This window comes from Gadus morhua, chromosome 3 (assembly GCF_902167405.1).
Source record: "Gadus morhua chromosome 3, gadMor3.0, whole genome shotgun sequence".
NCBI classification, from domain to species: Eukaryota; Metazoa; Chordata; class Actinopteri; order Gadiformes; family Gadidae; genus Gadus; species Gadus morhua.
Window position 1 is genome coordinate 23,613,972 of NC_044050.1, and position 20,210 is coordinate 23,634,181.

Sequence of the window (20,210 nt, forward strand, 5' to 3'; positions counted from 1 at the left end):
TGGGTACCGGGTCTGCAGGAGATCTGCTTGCTTAATTCGCAGGGTCGTTCCCTGGCCAGCGGTGGGATAAACTGGAGGATTGGGTTACGTTTGAGAAGTGGGGCTGTGGGCATGGTAATTAGGGGATTAAAAACAAGTAGGGGATGAAGGATGTGTGTGTGTCTGTGTGTGGTTGTGCGTTGTTGGTTTCAAATCCCAGAATAGGGATCCGTCCTCATGTCTAAGGCGTAGGTTGAGGAGCAGGGATTTGGGGATGGGTTCCGATCCAGACAGGATTTTGTTCGGGGGTTCTTGTTCTTTTGGCTCTAGGCTGTAAAAGATCCAACAGAACCGAAGGGTGTAGTTTGCACTGTGATCAAGGGATTTGTTTATGTAGCTAATATCAAGTTTACTTTGCAAACTATCTCTGAACGGGGGCTGATACAAGATGTTTTCTTGGTACACATTAAATAAGATACTTATCTACTGAAAATAATATTGAAACAAAATGCCATACTTAAAGGAATACTGCCTTCACAATGGATACACACTGTGTAGTTTGCAGGGATTTTCACAATTTACTACCCCTTTCAAGTGCTGCCTTACTCTTGAGTCAAACCAGAATAGATTTATGGCTCGCTAAGTTAACGTTATCTCTCCGACTTATTTGACAGGATAAACAGAGAAGCATCTGGCCCGTCGGAGGTTCTTAGCATTATTTATCATTTAAGTGCACAATTTACAGAAATTGTTTCTCTTCGACAACTAAAAACTCCACAACACTGCAAACATCTCTGGATGTGCAAACCATGTTCTTGCAGTTCATGTTCACAGGGTTACATCTCATATCTGCTACAGCTCCCTCGCACACGATGAAACATGCTAGGTTCACACAAACCTCTGAAGGCTTAGTTGTGGTTGGACGTCGATGCAAAGGAAGGGGGTGTACTACGGACCCATTACGTCCTTGCGAACCGTGTTCAAGGTTCGCAAGGTTCCGATGGACGCCTCCCAAAAATTGTAACGTTGCCTCGAGGCGACACAGCAGCAAGGTCTGTGATTGGTCCACTAACTAAAACCAGACGCAAAACCAAAACAGGTTCGCGACTGGGTCGAAGCGACTGCGTCGAAGCGACTGCGTGGTCATTGCTTTGCGTCGACGTGAAACCTTAACTAAGCCTTTGGGTTCACACACAAACCCGCTAGCTTCACACACCAACCTGCCTGGGACATTAGCAATACGTTCAATGGTAATGAGGGGTACTTAACCTGGCCGTTCTCAAGTATTTGATCACCCTGTTCATCCAACCAGAACATTGCCAGGAATGTCCCACCGGGTCTGGTCCTGGAGGCAAATTGCCAGCTCAGCCACTCTGACATATTAAGTTAGCGTGCGTTCGCGGCGCACTCACCATGGAGGAATAAGAAGAACGTTCACACATGAGCGCAGTGCTAAGCGTCTGGTAACATTTACAGGTACTGTTCGATTTAGAGGAATCTACATTAGGCTACTCTATTATAAAGCTACTCCTTATTTTTTTATGCGTGTTCCCCTTTAATAAGAGCCACTGATTTTGAATTATGTAACGTGGATACAATTATTTTCATTTAAGTATCATAGCACTTGCCACAGGATACAGGAGACTCCCTTGGCTTAGTAGTAGCAATCTAGCAATTTTTCAACTCGACTAACCAACAATAATATGGGAGTCATTTTTACCCAGGTAAACAACCAGGTGGCAAGTGGCGGTACATTTTAGGCTTGAGTTAATCCCTTTAATCCTAGCTTTTTGGTAAATACACAAACACACCACATCAGACAAACCAAACAGGGCAAAACATAAACAGAAACATAAAAGCTAGTCAGAAAGAGAAGAATAGCCTTCATATTCGACACATGCACATAATTCCTAATTTTATATTTCTCCTGCCTCCTCTCTCTCTCTCTCTCTCTCTCTCCCTCCCTCCCTCCCTCCCTCCCTCCCTCCCTCCCTCCCTCTCCCTCTCCTGCCAGTGCTTGTTTTGCAGCCGCCTCCAGGGAGGAAGACTATTTCAGCTCAGGAAGGCGTGGGGCCAGATCTCTTATTCTCCACCGCCACCCCTTCTCCCATACCTATTCCTAGCTCCGCCCACCTCTTTCAGCACCCCCCAACCCCCCCCCCCCCCCCCCCCCCCCCACCCCCACCCGCCATCCCAACTGCGTTTGTTGCCTAATGCTTAGCAGATGTGTTCAAAACCCTGCCACTACCCTACCCTACCCTACCCCCCCCATCCCCCCCCAAAAATGAACTGCTTACAGCCAAAAATAGCTATTGCCCCCCCACTTCCCTGGTCTTAAAGGGACAGTATGTTGTTAATGAGAAACAGATTTTTAAAGAGTTGTACACACTTGCTTAATATCAACCTTAGCAAGCTAACCGTGTTCGGTAAAGGTTAAGCGAGCTAGCGCTACAGCTACGTCCCAATATGGGTAAACACTACATTGTCGTATTTTCATACAGTAGTGGACCTCTGATGAAGAGAGCCTCCTTATTGTGGTAGTTCCCGGAGCCACGTGTGATCACCGAGCAACCTTTACGCTGACACGAAGCGAGAGATACGCCTCTCGCGCTATCGATTTGACCCGCCGTTGATTTTCTTGTCAAGATTAGCGCAGGGTTACGTCAACAATATCCTGCTGCCGTGCGCGCCCTGATCCATCAAGCAGCCCCTGAAGAAGAAAAACACTGCTCACGGGTCTCATCTGAGTCCGCGCTCCCTCCGTGAGTGATTTGATACGGACGTGGCCAGTCGGGCTGCTTGTTGGTCGAAAACACTGCTTCACACCTACTGGCTTTCTCGCCACGATCAAGGCTTAGTTATGGTTCCGATTTCGACGCAACGCAAGGGGGTTTACGAACCAATTACGTTTCTTGCAGACCCTCCTCGCGTCCACCGCCAGGACGTGCGTCTCCCAAAAATGTTAACGCAGCAGCAAGGACTGTGATTGGTCAGAACCAAGACAGGTTGACGACTGGGTCGAGGCATCTGCGTGGTCCTTGCGTTGCATCGACGTGGAACCATAAATGAGCCTTTAGGACTTGTTTATGGAGCTCTGAGCTCGTGCTTGGCTTTCACACTGAGCACAGCAGGGGTAGTTTAGTCGGCTCCATGGGAGTTTTTTTTTTACAGTACAAGCCTTTTATTTTTATGCAGCCGCCACCACCAACACCTCCAACACCACCACCACCAACAACAACAGCAAACAAACCATACTTTCAACACTCCTGCCATCCCCTTGTTGCTGAGATATATTTAGTCATGTGCAGGCTTCTGTTGTCTAGCGGATCAATTGGACGTTAATCGATCGGGCCTTGACAGCGCAGGTCTAAATTTGAAGCATACGTCAAGACCTTCTGTTTCCACTGTGGAAGACTATCATATACAACCCTTAGTGAGCAGGTTTACATCATCTACCTGACTGGACCGACTGACGTGCTATTGATACGCTGTCCGAGAGTGTGTGTTGTGTGATGTGTTGGCTTGTGTGTTATTGCTTATTACTATGTATTGAATTTAGCAGTTTTCTTTATAAATCGTTTTTCTTTATATTTTCTTATTTTTCTTTCAAGGGGGGTTATCTGCGTGTGGGTGGGCACCTCGAGATCCAACCCAATCAATTAAACATAATAAAAACAGATGGATTAGCCTGGATTGGGATTAGGCTAAACCAAGTCAACCCATGGCTCTGTGACCAGAACTCTTTCTATTGTTTTTGATAGAGAAACTCAAAGCTTCAGAGGATTTGAAGGGCTCCACATACATGCCTTACTGCTGAGCCAGGTTTTTAGGGGTTCTGTAAATGTGTGCCAGATCTTCCTTCACCAGTTTCTCTCCATCCACACTGTGTTAGACTTGACCCATCGGGGAATATTTACAAGAATGTGGGTTTAGGCAAAAGTCTGTTGGCTTCAATGCCACTTTATTGTGTTGACTTGGGGAAAATTAAAGGGAGTGCGCCCAATGCCGCCTTTTATTTCACTTTGGCCATAACAATTTACTACAATCACTCTTGACATCGCAACCACTATTTTCTAGAAGCATTTTCTCTTTATGGTTGAAATAAATACAACCATTTTGTAAGGTAAGATAATCGTTAAAAGTTCTTAGACTAATTTGGGGTAGTCAGAATGGAAACTTTAACCAAGATTTTAATCTCAATATTGAGGCTATCACCGTATATGTAATGCTACTGCAGATGGTTTAGGGCAGAGAGTTTTGGAAATGAGGCTTGGGCCTTTGGCATCATAAATTGGCTACATAGTTTAAATTATGGATAACATCTCTCCTTTTTTCTGTTTCCTCTTCTTCTTCTTCTTCTTCTTCGGTCCCTCTCTCCATCCCTCTCTTTCTTTCATTGTTTGTCTGTTTCTTTCTTCGTACCACTTTTGGTTACAATGGAGAGTATGTTCGAGGCTCACAACGACTCCCAGTGCAGTGGTCTGAATGCCTTCATTCAACTGATCCGTCCAGTTACAAAGAGACACATGCAGATCTGGTGACCGGGTCAGATGAATGGCCAGAGCCAAACAGAGAGGGCTGGCAAGAAGAAAGAGCAAAACATCCTAAAATAGGCGGTGAAATTAGTCAGATGCTAAGGATTTACAATGATTATAGTTTCGCTTCTTTTTGGGAATTCAAATGGAACCTTAATGTATACAGCATCATTTAAATGAATGAATTTGATTTGGGTATGTGTGTGGGGTGTGGGAATAGGGGTAAGTGTGGTTGTGTGGTGTGTGTGTGTGTGTGTGTGTGTGTGTGTGTGTGTGTGTGTGTGTGTGTGCGCGTGCGCGTGTGTAGTTGCTTCCTTGCCAATTTGCTTGCCGTCCCTGCACTGCGATCCAACGTATTGGATTGTGGGTCTGCTGGGGGAGGCTAAATGGCGTGTGTGTTACTGATTTCCCTTCGATCGTCAGCCAATCTATCTAAGCACTCGTCTGCCTGCTCGGCACCTCCGCAGTAAAGCCTTATAGTCCTACTGAGCCTGCTCTTCACCTGATGACAGGCCCGCACACACACATTCATTAAATGGGCCATTTTACTGCCAGGCCAGACGGGTTAAGTCCGATCGATTGGCCATTCAACCCCCGCACGCACTCACGTACGTACGTGTACACACACACACACACAAACACATACACACACACACACAGACTGACACAGACACACACATACAAACACAGAATCACGCAAACAGCCTTCAGTGCTACATCATTGCAACAAGAGATCAAAACTTTTCCGATCTCCAAGATGCAAACTGAAGTTATGAGTACATGAGTGTGTGCAGATAAGTCTGTGGTGGGCGATAGGAATGGTTTCAGCTGTCAGTGAGGACACTCCTTTGTAGAGCCAGGACCGCAAGCAAACCCCGAAAGGCTCCGTCCTCTCTGCATGATGGTAATATGCTCTTCGTTATGTGGCCTGCTGCTGACGTGGTTTCAGTGTGTCCTCCGCAGTGCTCAGAGGACAACATTGATCCAGCGTTCACCAGGGACGACTAGAGGAGATGTGAAGAAGGAGACTGGTTCTGGTGTGTGTGTGTCTGTGTGTGTGTGCGTGTGCGTGACGTGTTTCGGATGTTGGAAGAGGCCATTTTAGGTAGTTAGTTAATTTAATAAGTCAACTTCAAAATTGGACCTCTATCACTTTCTGTTCATATTTTTCTTACAATTTTCCTCAATCAATCAATTCAGTTTTTCTCTGCTGTCCTACTGACCCCTTGACCAAATGTCAATGTTAGCAATATATTGGCCCAACACACCACACACACACACACACACACACACACACAGACACACACACACACACACACACACACACACACACACACATACACACACACACACACACACACACACACACACACACACACACACACACACACACACACACACACACACACACACACACACACACACACACACACACAGAGGTCCAGGCCCCTTCTAACCCTTGTAGAATATAATCCAATTATAATCCATTAGGCAGGCCGTTTTACAGTGATCCTCCTCCGTCAGCCAGCGGCCTGGGGGGGAGGAGGATGAAGAAGGGGGGGCGGGGGCGTGGATGGGGGGTGGGAGGGGGAGGAGAATGGTGGTGATACCCTTTATAGTCACATGACTAATTTGTTCCTGTCGAGGGTAAGGCTGGCAGCTGGCCATCTTCATCTCTCTCTCTCGCCCCTCGCTCTCTCTCTCTCTCCCGTCCCTCCCTATCTCTCTCTCTCTCTCTCTCTCTCTCTCTGTCTCTCTCTCTCTCTCTCTCTCTGTCTCTCTCTCTCTCTCTCTCTCTCTCTCCTCTCTCTCTCTCTCTCTCTCTCTCTCTCTGTCTCTGTCTCTCTCTCTCTCTCTCTCTCTCTCTCTCTCTCTCTCTCTCTCTCTCTCCTCTCTCTCTCTCCTCCCTCTCTCTCTCTGTCTCTCTCTCTCTCTGTCTCTCTCTCTCTCTCTCCTCTCTCATCCCTCCCTGTCTCTCTCTCTCTCTCTGTCTCTCTCTCTCTCTCTCTCTCTCTCTCTCTCTCTCTCTCTCTCTCTCTCTCTCTCTCTCTCTCTCTCTCTCTCTCTCTCTCTCTCTCTCCCTCTCTCGTCCCTCCCTGTCTCTCTCTCTCTCTCTCCCCCCTCCCACCCTATCTCTGTCTCTCTCCCTCCCTCCCTCCCTCCCTCCCTCTCTCGTCCCTCCCTGTCTCTCTCTAGTTCCGTCACACACTCCCTCAGACACATGTATCTGCCGTTAGGACCAGCGGCGTGACACTGCTTGCTGTCCAAGCCTCTGTGTGTGTGTGTTTTTGTGTCTGTATGTGTGTGTCCATGGTGTTGTACGTATGTGTGTGTGTGTTGGGTGTTACCCGCTGCCCCCCCCACCCCCCCCCCCCCCGGCCCCCCCAGTGTGGCGGTGTCATGCTGCAGCACAGCTAGCCTGATCTGCTCGGACGTAGCGCGTCACTGACCATGTCTCTCATGTGTTGTTTCTCCATCAGGGACTATGGCTCCAAGCGCAAGTCAGGTAAGACAACCCTTTCTTATTCTCCCCCCCCCTCCCCCCCCCCTATATTCCCCTTTACTCATCTTCCTCCTCACCCCCTCCTCCTCCCCCTTCCTTAACTTGTGGCTTCAGTTTACTAAACATCTCTTTCTGCCTTTTTTGTTTGTTTGTTGTTGTTTGTTGGCCGTTTATGTGTGGCGGGTGGGAGGGGCTTGGGAGAGGCATGTGACATGTGACCCTTCAACTTCCCCCATTCGTCTCTCTGTGTGTGTTGGCTGGGCGATGATGACTCTGTGTTAGACCGTCCGTGTGGCTGCGTGGTGGGGCTGAGGAGGTTGGGGTCCTACCCACCGCAGGGCCACTTCTCTGGGCTGGGATCGCAGGGCAGCCCGGCTGGATGTGGCCCTTTTGATTACATCAGGGCTAGGGTGGGGTTGGGTTGCAAGTTCTGGCAATGTTGGGCCTTAATCACTGACACATCACACACACACTCAGAAAGGGTTGTTCTTAGTTAGATTTGGAGTACTCTCAGGGTCCAATGTTGCAGTTTTCTAAGCCTGGTGTGCAGATACAGTGTCTTTGATACTGAGGGGATATTTGTTGAGGCAGGACAGCCATGTTTGTTTGGGTCAGAGAGGCTCTCGGAGGTGAGTGTGTTTGCTTTAAACTCCTGATAAAATGTATAATTTCCTGGGCTTTTAGAAAGAAAACATTTGCACGGTTTGACGGGATTGCCACGCACGTATCGCAAGATAAATAACTTAAGAACATACGATAACAGAGCTGAAAGATAATGTTCTCAAAGTGCAGTCGGATCTGTACTGCACATGGGAATTCACTTGGCAAAAAGCATATGTAACAAATCACTTTGTTGATTCTAAACCGTTTTTTCCGTGAGTGACTGTCTGATACCTTTAGCCTGTTGAGACATATTAGAATGTTTACATTCAGCATGAGTATATCAGGCATGAGTATAGCCGCTTCGTGAAAGCATTCGCACATGTGACTATGATTTGCCACTGCCTTCAAAAACGGTAGCATGGCTGATGAACTGTTGGAAACTATCAGCGTTTCCACATGAATCAATGAATTATTAAAAAGGGAGGGCAGGAAATAGTTCATGGAAAAGGAAAAAAATGCCAAACATAGAAGCTTACAGAATACTTTCCAGGTTATTCTTAGCAGGCATGTTGTTAATTATAACATGCTTCATGTTTAGAATGAGTTTTAGTACGAATTGCAAATTTTGAGTAGATCAGGGTTTTTTTTTTACTTGTTTTTATGCTGTGAGTCACTCAGTAAGTCAGTCTGTCAGTTAGTAAGTCTGTCCGTCAGTTTGTTGCCCAATAACGAGCTCTCCCTTGATTCAACAAGCCACTGTCTGTTTTTGATCTGATATCTGGGAAATGGGATTGCCCGGGTTGTGTGTTTAGTAAGTCCTACCTTCTGCCTTTCAAACAGGTCACTTTCAGTTTGCTGTAAGAGTATTCATCTTTAAAGGGACTCTCACCTTTGTTGCATTTGAGAATTACAGCACATTCAAATCATCCCGCCTTCCTCCAATGCCCCACCCCCTAAGCGTTATTTTTTAGAGTACAAAACTAAGCGAGTACTGTAACGACCTCGCCGGTGACATAATGATGTCGAGTCATTAGTAGTTGAAGGTAGTTTTAATGAACCAAAACCAGGTCACTGAAACCCGTAACATTGTAACCAACGGCAGAAAACCGACACAAAACAAACCCCGGTTACCCCGGCAACCCCCAACACGGTCTCACTCGCGTGCAGGCCCCCACCCTCCTGTTCTTCCAAGGCCCTCCCCCAGCTGACCTAATGATTCGCCCCCACGCTGATTGACAAGAAGAACATTACAATACATGCACATAGAACAACTGGCATAGCGGACTACGAAATATAATGTAACACATAACACACAAACTATTTAACTGTCCCAGGGTCGCTACAGTACAAAAGTTCTAGACTCCCATGGGTTATGTTTAGAATCCCATGGGTTATGTTTAGACTCCCAGGGGTCATAATATCTACCAGGGGTCTAGTAAACAAGAAATTTAGCAGGTGGCTCACTGTAATTCTATGGGCTTCGTGTGATACCGTTTTGAGGCCCCATGTTGAAGGACAGTGGTCCCACTGAGTATAAGAAAGGTGTATGAGCATTACAAACAGAGTAGCGGGACAACGTAGCGTCTGAGGCCGAAATGGGTCCCCTAATCGGACTGAATGGTGCGGTTGGGTGCCAACGGTCTGGAGGTCTTCCTGTAGCTCCAGAGTAGCGGGACAACGTCGCGTCTGAGTCCGAAATGGGTCCCGTAATCGGACTGAGTGGTGCGGTTGGGATGCCAACGGTCTGGAGGTCTTCCTGTAGCTCCAGAGTAGCGGGACAACGTCGCGTCTGAGTCCGAAATGGGTCCCGTAATCGGACTGAGTGGTGCGGTTGGGTGCCAACGGTCTGGAGGTCTTCCTGTAGCTCCAGAGTAGCGGGACAACGTCGCGTCTGAGTCCGAAATGGGTCCCGTAATCGGACTGAGTGGTGCGGTTGGGTGCCAACGGTCTGGAGGTCTTCCCGGAGCTCCAGAGTAGCGGGACAACTTTGCGTCTGAGTCCGAAACGGGTCCCCTAATCGGACTAAGTGGTGCGGTTGGTTGCCAACGGTCTGGAGGTCCTGAGAATCATCCAGGGGAGCGGGACCACTTGGCTTCTGAGGCCGAATCGGGTCCCCTTGTCGGACTGAATGGTGCAGTTGGTGGCCAACAGTCTGGAGGTCTTCCTGAGGCTCCAGAGGAGGGTAACTCTGTGAGTCTGAGTCCGAGATGAGTCCCCTAATCGGACTGAATGGTGCAGTTTCAGTACGCCGTGGACCACTTTGGTCTGCCATCGTCAGTCGCTACGGTCGCTACTCGCTACTGTCTGCCGTGGAATCAAAACAAACCCTCTAGTTGAGGAAGCGCCTTGATGACGCGGGCCCGAATGCGCCACAAGAAGCAGACGGAAAACCTTATATATCCATGCAGCAAACAGACAGGTCTGTCGGCCAATAAGGTCATTCGGTCCGAAGAATTTTATTGGTTGAAGTTTTCACTAAATATTATGAGAGTAAAATAATTGTTTGTTTTTACTCCTGGTGGGTCTGTCTTGCATATTAGAGTGTTATTACCTTATTAATACCAATTTAACCTTATCCAAAAAAAGTGTAAAAATGCAACAAAGGTAAGAGTCCCTTTAAGCCGTTAGCATTATCACGGACCGAGGCATCTCCTCTATGGCCGTTTGTAGAAAGAACTCTGTTTGACCACGTATCCAGTATGTCAGTCCAAAGTCAATTTCAACAGATTAACCGCTGAAAACTGTTACGAAGAGTTGGATGAGTTCACGGTCGGGATCACGACGCTTGAATCAATGTTGACCACATTAGGATACGATGATCTGTTCATCCTCGAAGTTTGGGAGGTGCCGTTTGGCTTCAGATGGGATTGGGAGGCAGGCTGGCTTGTCTGTATCTGTCAATTTGGAACTTGGTGTCTTTTGGGGTTCAAGTCTTTTTTTTGTTGTATTGCATCATGTGATGACCAGATACTGACAAGAGGGAAGCTCCTAGGAGTAGACGGGCCAATGGGAGAGAAGTTCCTATGAGTAGAGGGAGCCAATGGGAGGGAGGTTCCTCGTAGTCAGGGAGCCAATGGGAGGGAGGGTCCTCTGAGAACTGTATCAAATGAGAGGGAGGTTGAGCTCATTTGGCTGAGTTTTGGAGTCGGTGTGTATTTTTTTGTAATAAGAATGGATTATGTGTGTGTGTGTGTGTGTGTGTGTGTGTGTGTAAGTGTAAGTGTGAGCCTGTGTGTGATATGTATGTGTGATTGGTGTGCAATCAGTGTCAGGCTCATCTCCCGAACACATACAAACACTGTTTATGGAAGTGAAAGTGTGTATGAGTTTGGGTATGTTTTCTTTGAACCACGCGGGATAAGTCACCGTCACGGAGATCGTATAACATGCCACAGAGACACACTTCTTCACAACATATTCATTACAGGGACACACAGACGTGACATCAGCACAATGCTACAACAATGTAAACAGTGCACAAATATCCACAACCCAGTTTTCACAATACAAACAAAGGAGGCTATTTCTCTCCATTTGGTTAAACAATTTCAGCAATTTTCTATTGTCTCTCTTCGCCATTTTCAACCTCAAACGCAAAACCGAAACCGTGCTGCGATGTTATTTTAGATCTGTTAGACTCTGCGCCTGCTCGTCTGCATCTGAGATCCTCTCTGTGGGTTCCACTGGACAGCCGCTACTTAAACTAGACAAAATATTATTGGAAATGCATTAGGGAGGCATTGGAGACAAATACCAGTGATGGTGAAAGATAAGGAACATTTCCAAATGGAAATAACAGAAATGAAGAAAATGTAATAAAGAAAAAGAAAAGGGTTTGAGAACGGGCAGATAGAGGTACGGCTTGGAAATAGACAGTTTATTTAAAAATAGCATTTTCTTTATCTTTTTAGACACAATGGGCCCTATCTTGCATCCGGCGCAATTGACTGTCTACACTGACGCATGCGTCGTTGCTAGTTTGCAACTGGCACAGACTGTTCTTTTCCCTCCACCGCCACTCGCCTGTAAATTGGGGAATGATCTTACACCCCAAGGGGCGGTTCGACGAAAGGAGGAGGCGTGTTCTGGCGCAAATGTTCCCTGGTGCTATTTTGCAGTTTCAGAAAACAATTGCGCCACAAACCAGGAAATACCTGGTTTAAAAGTCAGTGGCGCGTTGTTCAGATGCTATTTTAAAGGCGCATGCATAATGTTGCTTGTGCACCTCGCGCATACACTTAGCTTCTGTCATCTACCTAGCCACACATTCTTGGTAAATTATTTCGGAAAGAACAGCTGATACTGCGGTAATAAGTAATCAATAATAATAAATAAATAATATTTTCTTGACACAGACATCGTGTACAAGCCCATATCTTTTAAGATTGATGAGTATTTGATCGTGAGAAAACACTGTTTTACCGCGAGTGTGTGTTAAAAAGAATGAATGAATGCGGTGTGTGTACGTGTAAAATAATTAACGAAAGCGGGTGTGCGCGTGTATGCGTCCATCTGTTTAAACACACGCAAACTAAACACGTAACACATAATACAGTCCATGGCAATGTATATTAACGTGGGGACACGTGGGGGCATATTAGGAACACAAGTCGATAATGATAATGCATACAATACTGGTAAGAAACGATGCTTCTTAATGTATTGCGTATATCATTAAATAGAACCACAGTTACCGCATATCATATGTGTGTTAAGTTTTCTTTGCCGACATTTATTTGAGGACTCAGTGTTTCTGAAGTTGTGGAAGAAAACGCTATTCCATGTGTGAATTAGGCCACATTATTTGGCCATAAACTGAGCCATTTGAAGTTTGAAATTCATGTGGTCATGCATCTCTCTCGTTGGAGACTGCAAACGCGCTGTCAAAATATCAACTTGTCAGATTCAAATGCGCTCATGGCTCTTAAAGGGGATGGGAGCTGGCACTCTCATTGGTTTATTGCACGTTACGCCCAAACCACACCTACGGGTAATTAGGCTACTTCAGACCAACCCTTTTTAGATTTGCGCCGGTCCGCAAGAGCCATTTATGCGCCGGTAAAATAGCAACATCGCCCACATAGCTACTTGCGCTTGGCGCTTCTCACTTGCGTTTCAGACCGTTCAAATAGGGCCCAATAGGTTATTGCAACCAGAGGAAAGATATGTTGTGTGTTGGGGCCGAATATCCACCATCCTCTCCCTACTCCCATCACTAAAACACACAAACACAAACACATAATCACAAACACACACAGGCGCCTACCAGAAGCATCACACCCGTACTGTGTCACTCTGACAGCAGTAACCATTTCTTTCCCTGCACGACTAATGGTTTTTTCGCTCGCATTCTGTTACCGTCATTGGCAAGGCTCTCCTCTACCAGCTGGCTGTCAGCCCTGGCAATTGAAGCACATGTATGTCATTCCTCATCTTAAACTATTGTGTCATCATGAGGAATAGTTTCTATGCAGGGTTTTTTTTTCGTCCGAGGGAAAACAACACGCCTTCTTCGGCACTGGCTTGTATGTCTTGGTTTGACCTTGCTAGCAATTGTTGTACAAATGGACACTGTGCTTCTTTATAAAAAATATTTTCTCCTGCACAGTTACCAAATCAATATCGGCTGCCAGTGATTTGTTGGTGATATAATTTGTCTCTGCAGGATAACAAGACTTTGCAGTTAGGCCTGCAGCCACAGGCAAGAACAGGCTTCTGAAAATAAACATGTGAACGTCTTTGTGGTATTTTACTACTTAGATTTCATCCTCCCTTTAGACACTTGTCCTTATTTTGCTTCCGGCTCCTGATATGGACTGGATGTATGTGTGTATGTATGTATGTGACACGGCATTAAATATAGATGGTTATCTATCTCAAGGCATTTGGTTGAAACCAGAGAGAATTTGAATTAGAATGCCTTTATTGTCACTGTACACATGTACGATGAGATTAAAACAGAGCTGCTAGTGCATCCATCCAAAATGAAAAATCCATTTCCTCAGCCTTGGCCTTGGCAGCATGTTAGGGGTTTGAGAACCATCGCATGGTCCAGGTAGACACATACAAGTAGCTGATTCCGCTCCTGGACACATCGGGCACAACACATTTGGAAGTACAAGTGTGCAAGCCATGCCTGCTATCCCTCATTAATAATACATGCGTGTGTCATCAGACTGAGGCAGCAAGAAGGAAAGAGGGATATAACCTTGTATCAGCATCAATAAATGAATACTGTCGGCCTCAAAATATGTGTGATTGTGTGTGTATGGCATGGTATGAATATTACAATTAGTTTATTTTTATTTGTGTGTGTGTGTGTGTGTGTGTTCGTACACGTGTGGGTCTCTGTTGGTGATTGTGTGGTGCGAAATGATGGGGGGCTGGGTTAGATGTCAGTTTCAGAAGCTGATCAAACAACACAAGCTCGGAGACACAAAGACAATCTTGGCTAAGTCCACAGAACAACACGGCAGATGGCTAATCATCTCCTCCACTCCCCAACCCGAGGAAGGGGGACTTAAAGAACGCATTTTTTCGCCCCCGCTGAAAAGCCTGGTGATGGGATAACTCCGTCATCACCTAAATCAGGAATTTAACCAGTGTGTGTGTGTGTGTGTGTGTGTGTGTGTGTGTGTGTGTGTGTGTGTGTGTGTGTGTGTGTGTGTGTGTGTGTGTGTGTGTGTGTGTGTGTGTGTGTGTGTGTTTCAATGGGAAAACGCACACACACACACACACACACATACGCAGTAAATGAGAGAAAACAATGTGTGTTGTGTGTATTTCATGTATGTATGTGTACATTTAAAATTTTGCAAGGAAAATGCACTTTAATGTGGAAACATTCTTTCCCATGCAAAACAAAGTATTAAGTCTATGGCTTTTTAAGTGCTTTTTTTTTTGAACCAAAAGGCATGGAAGGCATGTTTGTATGTTGGCATCCATGTGTGTCTGTGTGCGCACGTGTGCTTGTGCGGGTGTATGTGTCTGTGTGTTTGCATGCATTTGTGTGTGTGTGTGTGTGTGTGCGCATGCTTGTGTCTGTACATGTGTGCGCATGCATGTGTGGTTGTGTGTGTGCGTGCACATGTGTTTGAGCGCATATGTGTGTGTGTGTGTGCGCGTTCATGCTGGCGCTTGTGTATACAAACAAGCGCCTCGGCGATGAGAGGGAGCGCGAGGCAGGGCTCTGTAGGACGGGGAGTTTTAATATCTATCAGATGTGGCGGGCCCCAGGGGCCCCGGGGCCCCCGGAGAGCGTCTGTCGGGGTCTGTAATGGCAGGTAGGGCTCACTGGGGAGCGGTGGTCTGACCCCGGCCGACCCGGGGCCAGCCACACGGCCCTCCCTCCGGGACCGGCGTCAACCGTACCGGAGGGGCCCCTGGGGGCCCCGGTGGTTACAGAGAGGGACCCTGAAGGTTTATTAGCTCACGGCAAACATGACCGGGCGGAGCACTGCTGCTGCTGGTGGTGGTGGGGATGAGTGTGTGTGTGTGTGTGCCTCTCAAGCATAAACTCGTTGAGTTGAGAGCACCGGTGTGTGTGTGTGTGTGTGTGTGTGTGTATGTTGGTCCGTGTGTGTGTTTTTGTGGTTTGTTTCTGAGTATGTTTGTGTGTGTGTGTGTCTCTCAAGCATAAACACGTTCAGTTGAAAGTACCGGTGTGTGTGTGTGTGTGTGTGTGTCTCTCTGTGTGTGCGTGTGTGTGTGTGTTTGGTGTGCGTGTGTGTGTGTGTGTGTGTGTGCGTGTAAAGGCTTCAGTGTGCGTGTAGTTGGTAGGGGGGGGGGGGGGGGGGGGGGATCATTTTGATCCAGAATGGCTCTGCTGTTGAAACTGATCGCAACAAAAGAACATCAAACACATCCCTGTGTATTCACGTTGTAGTACATTAACTGCGTAGCTCTCAGATTGTACATGTGTTGTTGTGGATCGGCTCAGTGATCCCCAGGCGGTGATGGAACGGGTGGGTGAGTGCGAGGGGCGGGTGGGGTAAGGCGTGGGCACCAGGTAGAGGACCAGAGGGTGGGGGTCCCAGGGTGGAGGTATGGGCGGAGGGCCTGCACTGCAGAGGGAAGTCACCATGAAACATTCAACATAAACCCATAAAATAAATGTAATGTAAACATATGTAAAGTGTATATGCCCTATATGTATATCTATATCTATATGCATTTCAAATGAACTTGATATACTTCAGATACTATATACTTGATATACCCGAGTTTCTCTACATTGTAAAGCTACATGCAATCATTTCTGCAGTAAAATACGAACTGCTATGTTCTATTTGTAAAGAAAACAGCATGAAACAGCATAGTGTGGCGAAAAGTGTGTGCGCTGGGGTACGGTTCACCAGAGGGCCGTAATACTGTCAGCCAGCCGTTAAAACATAAAGTACATCGCAGCGAGCGCTACTGCCTAAACAAAATAAAAACGTCTGATCAAAGCACAATTCTTGGTTGTACGTGGGAGAGGAGACGAATTCGGCAGCTCAAAGAAAAGTCCAAAGTCATGTCTGGTGAAGTCTCACATTGATCTGCGTTTGCTGTTTGATTGTCAAGGAGACATATTTTGGGGCGTTTAATTCTGAAGAGGGTATTTTGCAGCAGTTGGAGATCTGTGTTCACAGGATGAATTGAATCGTGAATTCCTCGCACTTCATCTCCGTTGGGATGCTGACTGGTTCAGTCAGCATTGATTCGGAAAGCAGAAAACCCCAACCGAGTGATGCTTGTGTACGAAGGCAGTTATATCAATCATAAAGTATTGTGATGAGAGCTTCAAAGCCCAGTTTCACCAGCCCATGTCTGTCTAGTCTTTCCCAAGCCGCCCCCCCCCCCCCCCCCCCCAAACTTCTCATCGGCCGTCTTTCATCTCTGATGCATCGCTCTTCATTTCCTGGTTGGGGTCTGGGTGCTTTTAGTCATGTGGGGAAGGGGGGTGGGGGGGGGAGAGGAGAGAGACTCAGAGGTAAAGGACTTCAGACAATGCCGACGTCGACTTCATACATTCTCTGACGTCAGGAGGGGCATGAAGAAGTGATGGGATGGAGAAGAGAGCAGTGGTTGACTTTAAGCGAAGAAACCCAGGACAGGAGCATTAAGGAACAGGCATGCAAAAGAGTTACGATGGAATAGATACAGGGTAGGGAATTCCAATGAAAAGCCCTATGTATAATTAACCTAAGTCTTTGGTATATTTGGTTAAGTGCAAAAGAAAACACTGGGCATTGCATTAAATCCCACAGTCATTTAGCTAACTACAGAGTGTGTGTGCCAGAGTATAAAAGCCAGGTTGGAAAACATTGTTTTACGGGAGTCAACATTAGCTGCTAGTTAAACTGGCGAGCAGAGTCTTCCTGGCCTGGGTGTGGATCCAGCTGGCACACAACCCTCTCTAAAGCATCCACTAAGGCTTGCATACTGTTTCTCTCATCCTCTTTCTCTCTCTCTCTCTCTCTGCATGAAGTAACACAGAATAACTATCTCTTTTTTTCTCTCTCTCTCTCTCTCTCTCGCTCTCCTCTCTCGCTCCTCCCCTGTCTCTCTCTCTCTCTCTCTCTCTCTCTCTCTCTCTCTCTCTCTCTCTCTCTCTCTCTCTCTCTCTCTCTCTCTCTCTCTCTCTCTCTCCTTCCTTTCCTCTCTCCTCTCCATCAGTGTGGATGTACGGCTTTACCGACAGCCCAAGGAAAGAGGCCTCAGGTAGCACACACACGTTTCTCCCTTGTGCACGTTTCTTATTCCAAGACACACGCACCCCCCCCCCCCCCCCCCCCCTCCCCCTGTGGTTGGTGAGAGCCTGTCCGCATGCATCGCCAGGCTTCCCTTAGTTCATTCTGATTTTTTTTTTGCTCTGTCGGTCATCTTGTTTTTGACAGCTCCCATCTCGGTGCGCTTCTCTCCACCGCCTGCTCTGCATGTTCTGTCTGCGGCCCCTGGCGCCTCCCTCCTCCCCCCCCCCCCCCCCCCCCCCCCCCCCCCCCCCTCCCGCCGGCTTCCCAACCACCAGGTTGGGAGGGGAGCTAGACAGCTCCCGCAGCGGCATGACTCACACGATGGCTCGCGGTTATGAGCGGAGAACGGCTGTTATAGGGCTCAAAAAAAGAAATCACCCACCGGTCGGCACTCAGAGGATGGTGTCCTTATTCCGTCGTGTGACACGTTCCCTTGTAAAACACCTTTTGAGGGCAGGGGGGAAAAAAGTAGGGCGCGTGGGTGGGTGTGGGTGGGAGTTTATCGCCCCCAGAGTTTAATTGAAGATAACGAGAGGGGGCAGATGGAATGTTGGTTGGAATGCTCGGATCGCTGGAAATGAAGTTTGTCTTTGAGAGCAAGTCTCGACTGATGAGTAGCTACGAGTAATTCAAATCGAAAAGTCTTGACTCAACTTAACACAACTCAAACTAGCCGTAAGTTAAGCATTTAGCAAACGCATAACAAACAGAGGCATTTGAATGGTTAATGGTAAATAGACATTTATACAGTGCTATTATAACCAGTGGCAACTCAAATTTTTTTTACAGATATTGCTTAACATTCACCCATTCATGCACACATTCACAGACCGACGGCGGTGTCAACCATGCAAGGTGTCAACCATGCCAGCTCGTCGGGAGCAGTTAGGTGTGAGTTGTCTTGCTCAGGGACGTCTCGAAACCTCCTTCTGGTTACCAGCCAACTCGCTCTACCTCCTGAGCCACATGCCGCAACATTTTACTGCAATAGGAGGCAAACTGGAGGGACAGAGGCATAAATGGGAGCTGGGTTTAAACCATGATGTCTACTACTGCTCTGAACACTGTGGACACCCAAACTCAACCAGCCTGTCCCAGTGGGTGTTTCGAGAAATTCAAAGAAATAGCACATCTTATCTTGTTAGGAAACGGCATTAAAATGTTTTCAATAGCAAGGGCTTCTGGGAGACGGTACCGCCAAAGAGGACACTGATTGGGGAGTGTGGATGAGGGGGTGTTGGGGGGGGGGGGGGGGGGAAACGGTGGAGATGGGGGGGGGGGGGGGGTGTTTGCAAACTCAGCAGCAGTAGCAGCAGCACCCTCTTTCTCATCCTTACATCTCCGGGTTCTCTAATTGGCGGGCTTATCTGCCTTCCACCAGAGCCGGCATGAGTCAAGTCCTGTGTGTTGCTACTGTTCCCTTACACTTATTTTTCTGTTGCATTCTTTTGACCACCTCTTGCCTCCCTCCCTCCCTCCCTCCCTCCCTCCCTCCCTTCCATCTACTATCCCCTCATCAGTGTTATTGACTTTTTTTATTTCCTAAAATCACTTTCCCCAAGACCCAGCAGAATCCACGTCCAGAATTTGCTTCTCTGCAAAGCTCATTGTAACAAGGCGCGCGTGTGTGTCTGTGTGTGCGTGTGTGTACGCATGTATGTGGCGTGTGCGTGCCTGCCTGCGTGCATGTGTGTGCGTGTACGTGTGCATGTGTGTGTGTGTGTGCGTGTGTGTACGCATGTATGTGCGTGTGCGTGCGCGCCTGCGTGCTTGTGTCTGCCCGTACGTGTGCTTCCGTGCGCGTACGTGTGTGTGTGTGCGCACGTGTGTGTGTTTGCGTTTGAGTGTATCCAGGGTGCATTCACGCTCGGCAAAATTGCCTAGTGGGCCCTTAAGATGCTTGCAAACTCCCCCATCAGCTCTTCCTTGGGCTTTGTGGAGAGAGCGGGAGGCTCCTATCGTTACCGTCCTACAGCGACGCGTTGTCGGCCGCGTGTTGTTGCGTGTTGTTACGGCGGGATGGATGGGTCCGGTCTCCTCTCAGCCGTACCGAGCAGCTCGCCGAGGCCCTCTTTCCCAGACCTTTGACTGCTGGAAGCTCCCCCAGACGGCCTGCTGTGTTCTGGCTGAGCCCCGTCAGCGTAGAGAGGGATTAGCCGCCCGCTAAACGATGCACTCCCTTTATAGCGGGGCGTCCATCTTGATGAATGACCCCTGTTGCGTCACAGTGATCTCAGTCCCGTCGCCTCAATGTGTTTGCGTTGGGTTCGTATATCCTCCTTGGTTTTATTCATTGAAATGGTACATAGGAGTTGACGTTTCGTTTTCAGAGGTGCGGTGCTTGATCAATGTTGCTTCGGTTCCAAAGCACTGATGTGAGGGTGTTAGTGTGAGTGTTGCAATGGGATGTAAGCCCCTTTTCCATACCCATCTAGATCCTGGGTATTAAGCTGTTATGGTGCCTTACTGGAAGCCATCAGTTGTAAATCGATGCGCACTCGTGAGTGAATTAAATGAGGTCAGAGTAAGACATGACTTGAGCTATCTGTGCTCCAGCGCCCAACCCCACAGCGAGTGGAGAGGCCTGAACAACAATGCAACATCACAAACGAGAATAGCAGAAGGAGATATGCACTTGAAGGAACCTAAAAGTTACAGGCAGCCAAGTTTGAAACATGAAACATGCCTTCTGGGATAAAGTGAAACAAACCACATGCGGCTGTCATCGAAAAGGTTCGAGAGAGAGAGAGAGAGAGAGAGAGAGAGAGAGAGAGAGAGAGAGAGAGAGAGAGAGAGAGAGAGAGAGAGAGAGAGAGAGAGAGAGAGAGAGAGAGAGAGAGAGAGAGAGAGCCTAAC

At 47.6% G+C, this 20,210-nt stretch overlaps 1 protein-coding gene across 4 annotated transcripts in view; it reads left to right on the plus strand.

The window, feature by feature from the left end:
• Positions 1-20,210, plus strand: part of sh3pxd2aa (SH3 and PX domains 2Aa) — a 95,626-nt gene that overhangs the window by 37,718 nt on the left and 37,698 nt on the right. For 2 of the 4 annotated variants that reach the window (XM_030351588.1, XM_030351586.1), the window contains exons 6-7: positions 6,995-7,020; positions 17,278-17,322. In XM_030351588.1, the coding sequence (XP_030207448.1) occupies positions 6,995-7,020; positions 17,278-17,322 (71 nt within the window). The remainder of the gene's footprint in view (positions 1-6,994; positions 7,021-17,277; positions 17,323-20,210) is intronic. The other 2 variants (XM_030351589.1, XM_030351587.1) reach the window with 1 other exon arrangement.